Genomic DNA, 15,698 nt, shown 5'->3' on the forward strand with positions numbered 1-15,698 from the left:
GCCATCCTCATGTCTGCTGTAATCTTAACTAGTCAGCGTCACAGAAATTCATTGCCTTAAACAACTTACCCCTCCTAGTCTAAACGCATTCACACTTTCTTACTGATTCCCTTTAAGCACCTTCTAAGCACACACTTTGTAGAGACTACGTTGCATCTCAACATATTTCCTAAGCCTGAAAAATTAAACTGCCAACTCCCATGTCCCATAAGAGAAAGACCTGGATAGAAATAAATGAACTCTGCTTTAGCAAAGTTCATGCCAGAAATCTCTCCCCTTCCTGTTCGTCCTTCTCATCATAAACAGGATATTCTGTATTAGACAGATGGGCAACACTGATGGATGGTTCTGTATGTAGTAAGAATGCCCAGCCTAGCTCACCAGAATATTAAGATAATGATCCTTTTCAGGAGAAAAAGCATCCCACCCAGCACGCACAGAAAATCTTTTAGATAACCATTTTAATACTTCCGCAGCACACAATTTCAGTGCCTTTCCTTTGTTGTCACAGGTTTATAGCAATCTGTCTGACTAACAGAAATCCATAATAGACTCTATTAAGATAAACATTTCTGTTTACAGACGTAAGCTATTTAAACAACCTGTTAGATCACATATTCTTGCTTAATGGTAAAGGAAGTACTAAGCCTCATCTCACAGAAAAGAAAACAAGGAGAAAAAGTGACTTGCTTAATATCTAAAGAAGAGACTCAATCCCATCTTGCAACTCGCAGTCCACACCACCTCTTGCACTTGATTATACATTCTCTTAAAAGTTTTAACTCGGGTGGTTTACTTCTCAATTCTGCATTACAGCTGAACATCCTCCTCCTGAATTAAATGCAGGATATTTTTCCACTACTGGCTTTGCTAGAGACTAACAGCTTGAAAACCAGCCATAGAAGCACTGCCAGGTCTTGGATTTTAAGTGTTTTTCATTCTAACAGAAATATAACAACATTTTGCTTTAGACAAACCAAAGTTGTTCTCGAAATGAAATGGAAGCATTATAAAGAAGGACAAAAATATACTTTGTGAGCATGACACATACCTTACAGCTGGTAATTTCTTCTATTCGGGCTTCAGGTGTCTGCCCTGCTTTGTGTCTTACCAATACATACACTGCTTTCACTTTAGGACAAGACCTAAGCAGCTTTTCCAGAAGCACTTTTCCCATGAAGCCTGTAGCTCCTGTCAGGAGGATGTTCTTTCCTTCATAGTATTCAGGGATGGATACCATTATGACCTTAAAAGTTAAAGACAAAAGTATATTAAAAAACTTCTAGGAGTTCAGATTTGCAGCAGATATAAACAAATAGCACAGATGCAAACATTCAACCTCATACCTGAAAGAAATGTTTAACAGCCTTTCTTTTTTTAACTTATAACCAGTACTTAAAGATGTCTTTTTTTCCCCACCACATTCCAGAAGAGTCCCACAGGGTCACTATAGTCATCCCAGATCTTGTGTACTGCCCGTTAACAGTGTCTTAAGGAATTAGATATCCACTCAGCCTAGGAAACTAGCTCAACTTTAGTCTATTTTTATCTCCATGTGCATGGTCCTTTACCACTCTAAGTGGCTATTCCATGTAAATTAAAGGTCGCATCATTAAAATATAATCACAAGTAGATACTTCAAATATGTTGACAGAAGACAGGGAGCCAGGCATCTGCCAACTGCTGGCCCTGGTATTTTGCCTGTGTCAGCAAAGCCCCCTGTCAGTGTTGGGCTGAGCCTTTCTACAAACATTGCTAGGCCAGAGAGAAGGTAGAGTTAGTTTCTTGGTATGAGACCTGCTGGTTTTATATTGATTACAAAAAAACCATACAGTTTCACAGATGACACAGGTTTCCAACCTTTTATTCAATTAAGTATTTTTTCCCAAATAAGCAATTAGAATTCTCACACAAACTAAAGATTTGAGTTAGCCACAAATATGCCTCCTAACAAAACGAAGGGCAAGGGATTGTTACTCAAATCCAGCACAAAGCTCAAAAGTGTTGTAGGTTTTGTTCAGTTAGGAAGTTAACTATGAGAATTATTATTTCTTTCCCCCTCCCTTAATCAACCACTTGGAGATTACATCTAATTCTAGATACTGGAAACTGAAGGACTTTCTAAGGACAAATGTACTTCTATTTTTTACACTAACATGGTCTTTGGACCATGACCTTTGTGACCTTTAGAACTCAACCTGTGCCTCAAGCTAACTTCAAGCCATTCTGTTAAGTCTGGTATGCCAACATCTTTACCATAACTCTTGAACGGCTTACTTTTACTGTAGAAGACTATAGTATATGGACACACTTCCACCATGTTGTACCAATCTTTCTAATTAGACTTATAAAAATGACAAGCTGATGTAGTGAAAGTCTAGTTGTAGTCTCCTATAGCAGATCCACACACAAACCATTACAACCAAAACACTACCAAAAAGGGACAGATTCCATAAAACCATGGTACTAAAAAAATCCAACAAAAATGAGTCTTGTTAAACACAGATGAAGAGTGTTTCTTAAGAATTACAACACTGAATATCTACACAGGATGAGAGCCTTTCTTCACCTACCACCCAAGAATAAAACAATGCAACTTCTAAATATGCTTAGTTCTTTTGAAACAGCAGGCTACTGGAAGCAGGAACTTATCAGGGAATACACATGAGATGTTGTATGTTAGGCATGAACAACTACAGGCTTACTTTTCAAGAAAAAAGTGCAAATTAAGTATTTTTGGAACACTTGTCTACATCTCAGGTACCTGTCATATTAAAGCAATTGTGCTGTGCTTGTCCTGTCTTCGTATCATGACAAAGCCCCTGAACAAGCTCCAAACTCATTTCTGGCAAGTAATTGTTATCACCTGCACAAGCCCCAGTTTCAGCAGTCTGGATACAAAGTCTTATGTTTTATTGTCCAACACACTAAATCTTGACTCCCTTCTTTGACAAGGTTAGCTCCTGCATTTATTAGTGGAGCATCTGAAAAAATTATGATAGGATACAGTAGCAAGTTCAGAACAGAACAAACCCTACTGTTTCCATTGGCCACAGCACATAATCCAAAATTGTTTCTTTGAAGGTTGATGAGACTGAGAGGTGGATGGAGGGAAAAAGCTATTTACATTAAATCACTTTTGCCACATACTTAAGAGACTTTAATGCAAATTTCAACGCACACCTCCTGCAATAAAGCATGGAGAGAGCAAGATACAGCACGCTTATGAGTCATTTTTCCCTGTTCAACATAAGATACAGGCCTGTTGTCTTCACTGTTGTCCTTGAAGTCACAATTAACGCCCTCTACATTCAAGTATGTCCTCCCCGTAACTTTCATTTTCCTGGTCTTTGCATAGACCATTCAACTCCATTTCCTCCTAAAAAACGGCATGCTTGCTCCCACATATAGGATAAGACTTCTTTTCCCTCAAAGAGGGAACAGAACACTCATGCAACCATTACCATACCAATTTTGTCACCGAGATTCCATTTTGTTATGGTTCCTACATAATCTTGTTACTAATTTACCTGCCTAGCCATAATTCATATCTTTTACCCCTTAAGAATCTATGACAGTATTTTAATACCATCAGTTCACTTGCCCTTCCTCAAAGGAAGGTTTAATACTACTTCTGACATAATGCCATATCCTCAGTCTGCAAACCTGTTCACATGGGCAACGTAAACACCAGAACCTTGCTACAACACCCAGCACATGGGCTACAGTCCAACATCCGTTTCTAAAAGCTGAAACAACAAAAAAGTTATGCTGCCAGTGGAAATATCTGTATTGCTACGGTCCAGCTTTTTAGCTAACTGAAAAAAGCTGACAACGTTTGGGTCATACGATGTAAAGAAAATAACAAGCCAGACTAGATCAGAAAGTTTCTTGCCTCAGTTATCTCTGACCATACTCCTTTGAGTATGAGGTTGATATCAGATCAAAAATAATTATATTGTTCTCCTGAAACTCTTACAGAATACCAGACCTACAAAACATCCAGATCCAAAGCTATGATTAAGTATAATGATGAAATGGGTTCACTTAAAAAACCCCACAAACATACATAAATACTCACATTCACACTTGAGACAGCAACACCTCTTTTTTTTAAGGATTGACAGAATTATTTCCTTTGAGAAACTCTCAACATCATTTCCCTTTAAACTGCTCTCTGACAACTAGCCTCTGGTAGACTTTATTCATAGCAGTTTTCCACACTAAGTTTGCCTTCTACTTCCATTCCTTTATAAGATTCCAGCTAGAAAACAGAATTGGTGACCTTTTCAGAAGTATATTGCTGTAACTTTGGCAGCAGTGTAAATACTGGGATTGTGAAGGAACTGCCTAGAAGCACCAAATTTGAACTAAGGGTAAAAACAATGTATGGAATCTAGGTGTGAATGAAGAAAGCCTGAAATAAGCAGCCTATGTTTTGCCCTACTAGAAGAAAGTTCTCTCAACCACAGGAAAGGGAAATAATGTTCCCATTCTCCACCTACCTTTCCCTGCCTTCTCTGAGAATGCATCTCCACATGCCAGTCGGCATAGCATTGCTGGCAACTCCTAATTTCGAGCTCAGAAGGGACTTCTCACAGGTATAATAAATAACTTTAAAAGGTAACACAGGTAATGTATGGCAGCAAATTACTCGGGAACTACCTGATAATTGTGTTTAAAAAAACAGTTAAGAAATAGATGTAGTTCTCAGTGGAAATTTAGTTTGACCTCTAACGCATAACAGGCTGGAGCAGGTCCAGAAAAGATACCTACCTTGCCAGACTACATAGCAAAGTCATATTTAGCGTTTTAAGGTTGATATTTAAGCGGCAGCAATCATTTTATCTAGTTTTAGAATGCAACTGCTTGCATATTCGCAATAGCTGAATTGTAGCTATTAACCAGTAATACATATTTTCACCAGTTGTCCAATGACTTGTTAACAGCTACCTCTTCAAACATGCAGACAGGTAACTCCTACCAAACACAAAATTGTCTAATGCACACTTTGGAATAGCCGAGTTCCTGTATCATAGCACTTTTTTGAGCTAATAAGTCAAGAAAAAAGAAATCTGACAGCTGAAAGGATTAAGAAGAGTTCTGTAAAAGATTCTTGCTCTAGAACAGGGATCATAAAAATTACTAGATGACTTGTAGGGATAAACAGCCTTTGGTAGAGGAAGCTTCCGTTAAGCTGCTACGGAGAAAGTGATGCCAGGATACTTCTGAATTCACAGGTTCAGGGCTAAGCCAATGGTGACACTTTGAAGATACTGCTTATTTGAGGGGTGCTGTCCTTTGATAAAAATCAAGAGCTCCTAAGCACTTCAACAAAAAAAACCTCAACACTCTAGGATCCTAGCCAACATTCCCCATCTTGTAAAAAAAAATTCTAGTGTCCAAGGCTGAGCAAGTGCAATTATGGAGCGAACAACAGCAGTTCTGTTTGCCTTCAGAACTACTGCAACAATATTTAACTCATTGCTTCAAACAGAGGTCTCTATGACTCTCAAAACAAGGACAATTCTGTTATTAACAGGAAGATCAATTCTCAGATTTGTCCAAACACAGATCAAGATGCTTCAAGATTTGCTTTCCAAGTGTCAGGAAAGCCTGCTGCAGTTCCACTGAATGTTTAAATGCTAAATCCAGCAACTAGAAAGAGTGTGCATGTATGTCCTTGTTAAGAGATTAAATGGTCTGTTTTCTAGTTTATCACTAACAAACATTGGGTTAACAACATGCTCCCTCCAGATTAAATCATACTGAGATTATCACTCACAGGAAATAGAAAACATGTATTTCCTAACCTTTCAAGCACCTGCAACAAGCCACAAAGTTCTGCAAAAATACAGCCTGCCAAACTAATTTCCCCCATTCCCTCCGACAGCTTGAACCTAGTACTAGCAGCAGTTATGACAGAAAGGAAGGTCTAAAAGTAAGGCAGAAGAAATATTTTATTTACGTGTATTTAGGAGATGAAGTCCACCTAGACATCAAATCTGAATGCACCAAATATTTTTAAACACCACACACACATGCATCCACACCAGACAAAAATCATTACAGAAGTCCCTCATATGGAGCTTCAATTGCCACACTGCAGGGACACTACAGCAAGCCAAAAAAAAAAATATCTAAGAACTAGAGAGATTCAGGCAACAAAGGAAGTAATATTTAACTCATCTAAACAAGGTTACTGCCAGAAAGACAAGCCTGGGTCATACCATGTTATCATGTCTCATTTCAGTTGGTGCCTTGTTTCCACAAAAGTAAATCAACAAATGCTATCAGCAGCATGTCCACATTTTCAACAGCCACAAGGGTCAATGATCTACCCTATTTGGACAATACCTATCCAGCATATCACCAAAGGATGATAGTTTGTTTGTCTTCACGGTCCAAGGTTATATCCATTGAGAAACCTTATCTGTGAAAGATACTGTTTTAGAAGATGAGTAGAGATTGAAATGATGGAACAGAGTATTTCCTGTTGTAAACTGCTTTTGGTGTAAGTTAACCTTAAAGCATACCTATTCCAAACTTCACTATCATGTGGATGATTTGTGATTCTTCCCATAGCTAGCAGAAAGACAAGCTTATCCATGTTTTAGACTTCATCAATATTCTTATCCACTCTCTGCAAGGTCATTTTCTTTACTATCTGTAAGCCACAGTCCCCTGCAGGATAAACCTGCCAAGAAAATTTAACACATCTCCAGAAGCTGGAAAACACATTGCCAGGTTTGGAAGCTAATTAGAACAACTAAGTTTTGAAGAACTATCAAAATGGGTCCACTAATTTAATACTAGCTAGCCAGTCTTTGCCTTATGCCTGATAGTATGCCAGATGTTAAGTGTCTCACTGCACACTTTTCAGACAAATGTCTGGAGTGGATTCAGGGTAATAGTAAGTTCTGTCATGTATACCAACATGCCTTTACTGATGATCTCTACAAACAACTGAAACACAACAAAACGAAATCAATCCAAAAGAGTATACCTAAGTCATCACAACTGCAGCATAAATGCCACTAGAAGACCCAAAGCTCTATGCAGAATACAGCAAACTTGTGGCTGACACTCAGTATATTAGAGAATTTCTGAAAAACAAACAATAGACATTTCAAACTAGTTATATTCTTCAGTCTTGAAGATGTTCAAAGAGACTAACCTACTACCAATGAAGAGATTTGTCTACTTTAAATCATTTACCTATTTAAACACTATAGCAGTTAGAGTAACTAATATAGTTAGGTCAAAGTTTACATAACTAAGTGTATAGCCTATGTCCACAAGTAAAGTAGACTTACTTTAAAAAAAAATTCTTCTCCTCACTATTCCTAACAACAGAAATATGCTGGATAGCAGAAGTTTTTCCTGGACTGTATGCTCCTCAAGTTACTTTCCTCCTGGATATAATACTACCTCTGGCAGTACATTCACATTCAAGGTAAGGAGCATTATTAAATTGAGCTAGGTGAGTCTTAAATAGTTCATATGCAGTACTAGTTAATACCAATAAAGCATTTCGATACCAAAATCTAGACTGATACCAGACATTGAAGTAGTTCTGTAATGTCCTTTAAGACAACAATGACAAAAACCAAGTACAGTATTCACTCAATTGCTTTAGGAAGACAGTGAATTTTGATTAACCCATGACCATGCAATAATTTATTAGCAGAATTCTGCCCAAACCATAAACTACTTCATTTGCCAATTGAAGATACCCTTGTGACAGTAAGATACTTTGAAGTCAGGGCTGTGCCTGAAATCATGGGGTCTTTAACATCCTCTAATCCTTTAGTCTTACTGAGGGGAACCTGACCTCAATGTGGGCCAGCAGAACTTTGTCATTAGAGGTATTTGATGCAGGTGGTTACACAGATAGTTCTCATGTACATGTTCACACACCTTCTTTCAGCAAAAATTCCGATTTTACTACAAATTTCCATTCACTTATGCTTCTATCCCGAGGGCTTCTGTACCAGCTGACTTTGTAAATACTTTTGAGTATTAAGTACTCTGTTCACAAAGTACTAGAGCCATCCCTTGCTTTGCTGTAATTACATTTCTTTTATAGTAAGTCCCTCCTCTGAAAATGAATTAAAACATAAGTTCTTTTAAAAGCTGGTTTAGTGCAACTGAGTAAGAGGTTTTTACTATCCCTTTATAATTAGGTTATAAGTTGGTGGTTTTCTGAATTGATTATTGTTTGAGCTTAGTCTTCAAGTCCATGTTGAAGAAAAAATATCTTTTGGTATAATTAACCTCATTTCTCCAAGTTGCACAGAAGGCATAGAACAGTCCAGAAATTAAGCTATTACAGTAAAGCACACACCACATAAGAACATGTGTTATACTCCATCTCCAGTTCATGTGGAAACATGTTTAACACTTACATCCAGAGAGCTTTCAAACAAGTTTTAGGAAAAGAAGAGGCAGGCAGATTCAGGATTCGCTGAACAGGATCATAGTTCCAATCATTTTATCTAGGTTAATTAGAAATCTGCATTAGAAACCTCACTTGTGCTTTTGGTTACGAAAGGATTACAAGATAAAGCCCCACTGTTTATCAAGGTAGTTACATAAATCATGTCTCTTACTTTGTATAAGTCATGACTCTTGAGTTAACCCTGAAAGGAGAACAAAAAACTTGTCTGAAGAACCTATCTACAACATAATGAACAGAGTAACACTCACAGTTGACTACTACATAAACTGCTGAAGCTACAAGATCACTCAATTCTTATTCATTCCACTAAAAAAAATTAGCCAAAGGCATCAATTTAGCCTTCATACAAGTATGTAGATATCCAGTCCAGGTTATCCCTAGGAAAAGCCTCAGCAGCACAGGATTATCGCTCCAATTGTTACTGTGATACTATCATCGTGCTGGGAGGAGATGTGGGGGGAGGTTTATGGTTAATCAAAGTATTTTGGAAAGCCAAAAACCAAGTAGAGGGAAGGGGGCAGGAAGGAAAACAAACAACACTCAAGCGGCTCATCAGTTTGTCTAGGTTCACAGGTAAGAGACAAATTTAGGTAATTAAAACCCAGATTCACATTCCTCATATTGATCTGACAGGACAAAGATAACTACCCAAAAACTGTACCTGCAATTACATTCTGTTCAAAATATCAGAAGGACAAGATAAGCCATCTGAGCTCATCTTCTACTAGAATTGCCTTGGCATATATGATTAGATTTATTAACAAAGCATTTACAGTCAGAATACTTAATCAAGAACAAAACCCCAACTGCTATTCCTTCCTCGGTTTAAGTTATACATATTATTACAGAGTTAAAAGGCTTGAGTCACATTTTACAGCAGACATTACACAATGTATTTGAAATCCTAGGAATTAACACTTCCAGACTCGTTCCATACTTCCCCATACCTTTTACAATTGAAAAAAATCCAAAATGATCAGCCTTGCTGATCCTCTCAGCTCCTCTCAACTGAGGAGTTTCAGGTAGTTTAAGAAAGATTTACAGGGGAAAAAACCCACCACCATAATGCATTATTTGACAGATACATGTGAATGTTTAGCACTAATTCACTAACTACACTTCCGTAAGAAAATCCTCAAATGCCCTTGATCATGTTTCACCAAATCCCAACTTCTAGTGCCTTTGTAGTAAAGGACACCCATAGTAAGCAGACTCACAGCTGATGAACTTATCATTGAACACCTGTAAGAAGAGTTATGATTGTTAAAATTACAGCCAAGTCTTCCGTAACTGTAACCAAGAACTTAATTCCTTAATGTTTAGGTGAACCATTTCAAAATTCTTCACGTAAAACTGCAGTCAAACAATACAACATCTTAACATGGTGCAATTCAATGGCTTTCCAATGCAAATCAATAAAGGTATTTCCTTTCCCATTATATTCCTTCAGAAATTCCCAGTAATTCTTCCAATACCTAAAAATAATTCATTTGACAGAGCAGTTGTCAGATAAGTTGTATTTGAAGCCTAATCTTCCTCTTAAAAAACCCACACAAGTTTAACCTTTCCTTTTTTCCCCCCAATACATGTAGAACAAAATTCCGTCAAAAAATTCAAAGCCCATTTTCACAACTTGATCTTTAAAAATAGCTTAAACATATAGTTAAAGCAAGTTCTGTTAACAGATTGCCTACTTGTCCTACAAACAGGACAAATAAAAGTGAACACCAATTAAACAGGATGCATGAAGCCTCTCTCCTCCTTCTCAGAACAGAGGTATTCACTCCACTCCTGTAGCTGATACTGATCATGCAGATGCTAATGGCTCCAATCTTCAGTCCTGTTTACACTAATAAGATTCAAATAACACATCCATCAGTTATGCCTATTGCACAAGAAGCCCTACAAATTTACAAACATCAAGCTGAACAACAACACGGAAAGGTTGGTACGATGTAGTGAATATATAGCTACCAACACCAAATGGCAGCTTAGCAAGATCTACCAAGCACAGTCTTTCTAACCACACCCAAAGGAAGAAGCTTAACAAAGGCAAAGAAGAACAGTTTTATGAAAAGGGCCTCACTATAAACCCTGGGTTGGAGACACTCCGAAGAAAACAAGCAAATAGGAATACTTAAGTCTATTCAGAGAGACAGTATTTGTTAGGACTGTTTGCAACTCCCAAACTTTAAAAGCATTGAGACAATAAAGTATAGCTGGAGGACTGTATTACTGCAAGGCTTAGAATTAGCAACTGGGAGAAACACTATGGATGTACATGAAGGTATAACCATGCCCAGCCATTAAAGGATTACATGAGGTAAGCCCTCCACCTACAGACAAAGTACCAAACTAACCAAGTACAAGTTTTTATGACATTGGTGCCTTTTCAGAAGTTTTTGTTTGCTTGCTTTAAGGTACCCAGCAGCTCTGCTTTCTGCAGACAAGTAACAGGCGTGCTGTACTGAACACAGACCCTCCTCAAACACTGAATATTCTGTGACAAAAAAGAAAAACCCACACACAATTTCTGGCTGGAGAAGCTAACCAAACCCGAAATCACTGCAGTGATACAGCTGTGTCTTCAACAACATCCAGCACATTTTCTAGCACTTGCTTAAACTTTCCAAATTCCTGTATAACCATTTTAGTTTGTTATACCTCCTCTCCAAGCACTGGAAGCATGGTGCTCATGAGGAACTGCGAGTTCCTACTAGAGCTAGAACTCAGAAACAGGAAGATGACAACGGACCCTTTGCTTTATAGCAGTCAGGAGGAGTTTCAGTTTGGCCTCTCAGGAGCTAAGAGGTTCTATGGATGGACTGATTCTCCATTGGAAGGAGAAATGTTAGTACAGGTATTTCAAGACATCTATCACTCCAACTTTCAAAGATGACTCTCTTAAGCAGAATGATGGCATACTGTCAGAAGTTGCACTACAAAACTGACACTCAGTGATGCTCTCTGCTCACATCTGGCTAGTAGATATCCCACACATTTTCAAAGTCTGAGGAACACTAAATATCAAATAAGGATAAATCATCTGCTATTATAAAAGATACAGTTTTGCTTCAATGCTAACTTTTTGTTGACAAGTATCAGCTGCTTTGGATGATTAAGATATCCACAGGTTGGGGTTTTTGCAGCTACAGGAAGGAAAAATATTTATCATGTGCAAAACATACCTCTACATTAGACAGCCACACTTAATGGAAAACAACTTCCCCACGGTGCCTTTGCTATTAAAATTATTGTCTCTAGTAAAGCTTCATTACACCTGCAGTCCAGCATAAGGTAAATAAATAAAGTACTTGCAGTAAAAAGTTACAGATCTAGATTTGCATATTACTTTGTAGTTCTGCAGCAGCTAGGAGAAAAAAAAAACCCAAAAGCTGCAAAGTCAATCTTTCATATCCAGTTGTGGGAAGTTTTAGATGGGGATGATTTTTAAGCTATCTATATTTGAGGGGAGGGTACAAAAACAGGGTAGAAAAGCAGAAGAGTAGAGATCCTACAAATATATACCTAATACATAATCTCCAAATAGCTGAAGTAACAGTATCTCAGTTACAAAGCACAGACATGATACACAGGGGGAAGTGGGGGGTCAAGAAATTCTAGTTTGCTACAGTACAGATGGATGTCACAGATAGTAAAACTCCTACATACTCCAATTCTGGTTTAATTATTATTGAAACAGTTATTAAATTATCAAAAACTTTTGGTTGCTAAAGCTGTGAAGTAGGTTAAATTAAATTAAAGCTTTCTATTTCCATGGGATCCAAGCTGTTTTCAATTAGAAGTTCGCTACCCATCTCTGCAATGAGCCACACTTGAAACTTCACTCAAGAAAGTCTTTTGCAGACCCACGCGGCTCCTGCTCCGCAAGGACTCCACGCCTCTACCCAGAAGCAGGGGCTGCTGCACACACTACGAGCTATCACAGCTCTCAATCTACTTCTTCCTGATGCATGGACCCACTGAACTGGGACTCCTGTTTGAAGAAGCAGACCATTTCGGTTCTCTTCCCCATACATTCTTCTAAGCGGGAAACTCGTGGCCTTTTCCTGTACGACTATTCTTTGCACTAGCCACAACTACACGGGCTCCGAGAAAGAGGAACTATTGTGGCCGCACAGCCGGAGCCGGGGAAGCCGGAGCTGCTTCGCAGTAAAAGCCGGCTCGCCGCTGCTCCCAAGAGGCCCATCCAGCGACGGGAGGGCAGAGCAGACAGAGAGGCGGGCGAGGAAGAGCGCGGGGAGATGGGTGGTACCCTCCGGCTGCGGGCCCAGCGGCAGGTGGAGCGGGCAGCCGCGGATCCCGGGGCCTTCGGCCTCGCCCACCCGACAGCGCAGCCCGGCGGTGCCGAGACAGACGCCCGGAGAAGCGTTTGGGGTTCCCCCCTTTTCTAAGCATCGATCTCAGCAACCGAGCTCCTCCGCCTGTAACGCGCCTCCGGCCTGGCCGCCCGCCCGCCACCACGACGCACCTCGGAGCTCCCCGTCCCCAGCGCCCGCCTGCCTCCCTCCCCCCGCGGCTCGCGCCGCCCGCCCTCCCCAGCAGCCTCCCGGAAACGCGCGACGGCAGCCGGCTCCCTCTGCGCCCCCCTCACGGACCGCAGGGGAGGATGGAGCAGCTCTGCCCGCGGCCCCCAAGCGGGCCGGCTCTCCCCGACTTCCCGCCGCAGCTCGGGCGGCCGTTACCTGCTCCGGGCGGCGTCCCCCGCCGCGCCCCACTGCCCCACTCCCCACGCCGTTCCCCGCCGCTCTGAGGGGGCCTGGACAGCGGTCCTAGAAGAGCCGCTCCCGTTGGCCGTTGCGCACACGGTACCGGCCCGCCTATTGGCTCCTCGTTCCGCCGCTCGGAGGGACGAGGACGCCGGGGGTTGGCGGCTTCCAGGAGCCCCACCCAGTGCCGCGGCTCGGCGGGTGGGGCGGCTGGGCGCGTGCTTGAGGCTCGAGGGCGGGGAGGGGGGGCGCGTGGGCGTGACTTGCTGCGCCGCTGCGTCAGGTCAGCGCGCGCCCCCCTCGCCCCCCCCCGCGGCGCTTGGGGACTCGCGCGCGTCCCCCGCTGAGGCGCGCGGCCGCAATCCCGCCCGCCCCCGGCCCCGGCCCCGGCCCCGGCCCCGCGGGGGGCAGCCTCGCCGCTGTGGGGGCGGCGTGGTAGGCGCCAAACCGTCCGTGTGGCGGCCTCCGTCCCCGCGGCGCTGCGAACGGCGCCCCCGCTGTCCCCAGGCCTGTGCTGCGCCACCTCCGGCCCACCCGGAGGAGTTGCTCCATCGCGGCGCGGTGGCTTGTCGCTGTCCACCCCCCGGCTACCACCGGAGGAGCCCGCCCTGCCTGCTCGAGGCTCTGCCACGCTTCACGGCACCCACGGGGGAAACACGGGCCCGTGGCGCTGCCGTGCGCATGTGTGTGTATGGCCGATCTGTGTGCCTGCCAGCCGAGTTCGGCACCCAACAGCTCATCACTTGTTACAGTGATTTCACTTGTTGCTGTTAAATTAATAAAACCTTGAATAGAATCACAGAATCACAGAATCACTGTGGTTGGAAAAGACCTGTAAGATCATCAAGTCCAACCATCAACCAACACCACCATGCCCATTAAACCATGTCCCACAGTGCCACGTCCACACGTTCCTTGAACACCTCCAGGGATGGTGACTCCACCACCTCCCTGGGCAGCCTGGTCCAGTGTTTGACCACTCTCTCAGTAAAGAATTTTTCCTAATATCCAGCCTGAACCTCCCCTGGTGCAACTTGAGGCCACTTCCTCTTGTCCTGTCAGTTGTCACTTGGGAGAAGAGACCAACACACACCTCCCCACAACCCCCTTTCAGGGAGTTGGAGAGAGCGATGAGGTCTCCCCTCAGCCTCCTCTTCTCCAGACTGAACAACCCCAGCTCCCTCAGCCGCTCCTCATAAGGCTTGTGCTCCAGACCCCTCACCAGCTTTGTCGCCCTTCTCTGGACACGCTCCAGCACCTCAGTGTCCTTCTTGTAGTGAGGGGCCCAAAACTGAACACAACATTCGAGGCACATAGAGATACTAGGTCAAATCCAGCTGATATCAGCCAAAAGGTCCAAAACCAACCAAGGCTATAGAAAGCAACCATGGCCTCCATGAAAGCAAATCCAGTGGTTAGAGGAGTTAGAGAACACACTGGGCAGAGGTGGACTATCCCCAGCGTGCTGGTGTTGGCTGGGGTAGAGTTAATTCTCTTCATAGTAGCTAGTATGGGGCAGTGTTTTGGATTTGTGCTGGAAACAGTGCTGATAACACAGGGATGTTTTCGTTGCTGCTGAGCAGAGCTTACCCAGAGTCAAGGCCTTTTCTGCTTCTCACACCACCCCACCAGCGAGTGGGCTGGGGGTGCACAAGAAGTTGGGAGGGGACACAGCCGGGACAGCTGACCCCAACTGACCAAAGGGGTATTCCATACCATATGGCATCATGCGCAGCATATAAAGCTGGGGGAAGAAGAAGGGGGGGGACGACGTTCGGAGCAATGGCATTTGTCTTCCCAAGTACCCGTTACGCGTGATGGAGCCCTGCTTTCCTGGAGACGGCTGAACACCTGCCTGCCGATGGGAAGCAGTGAATCAATTCCTTGTTTTGCTTTGCTTGTGCGCACGGCTTTTGCTTTACCTGTTAAACTGTCTTCATCTCAACCCATGAGTTTTCTCACTTTTACCCTTCCGATTCTCTCCCCCAACCCACCGGGGGCAGGGGAGTGAGCGAGCGGCTGTGGGGTGCTTAGCTGCCGACTGGAGTTAAACCATGACACCCACTAAGCTGGCATTTACACAGCATCAACGCTGGAGAAATTTTTAGCACCTTGCACCTATAAGCCAAATGCCTGAGGACTCCGTGCAGCATTACATGTGCAATGTCAATATTATCAGCATATTATTGATACACATTGTATCTGTGCTAAAAAAATCATTGCACTCCACTTACCTCACCGTTTGTTACCAAATACTGCTAGGCTACAAAGCAACATGCCATTATGCCATGTCCTGTCACCATATGCCATTTGTTTCACAACTAAATATTGCACAGATGGACATGCCTCAGATTAAAAAAAATTATTAAGCATTCAAAAGTTAGGAAACACCTTATATAAGCTTGCACAACCCATATTAATTCAGATTACAGCGTATATAGAGTATTATATGAAAATTGTTGTAAACACAGTCTTTGCTTATGCAATTCCATGTTACTTTTTCAGAA

The 15,698-nt window shown here is 42.4% G+C and overlaps 1 protein-coding gene across 2 annotated transcripts in view; it reads right to left on the minus strand.

Annotated features, from left to right (window-relative positions):
* Positions 1-13,190, minus strand: part of FAR1 (fatty acyl-CoA reductase 1) — a 38,177-nt gene extending 24,987 nt beyond the window's left edge. Inside the window, exons 1-2 of one of the 2 annotated variants that reach the window (XM_059825692.1) lie at positions 13,168-13,190; positions 1,052-1,246 (exon numbers count right to left, since the gene is read on the minus strand). In XM_059825692.1, coding sequence (XP_059681675.1) covers positions 1,052-1,240 — 189 coding nt within the window. In that variant the 5' untranslated portion in view covers positions 1,241-1,246; positions 13,168-13,190. Of the gene's footprint in view, positions 1-1,051; positions 1,247-12,953; positions 12,962-13,167 lie in introns of those variants that run through there. The other variant, XM_059825693.1, reaches the window with a different exon arrangement.
* Between the last annotated feature and the right edge of the window lie 2,508 nt (positions 13,191-15,698).

The sequence above is a fragment of the Gavia stellata genome, chromosome 17 (assembly GCF_030936135.1).
Source record: "Gavia stellata isolate bGavSte3 chromosome 17, bGavSte3.hap2, whole genome shotgun sequence".
In the NCBI taxonomy this organism is placed as follows: domain Eukaryota; kingdom Metazoa; phylum Chordata; class Aves; order Gaviiformes; family Gaviidae; genus Gavia; species Gavia stellata.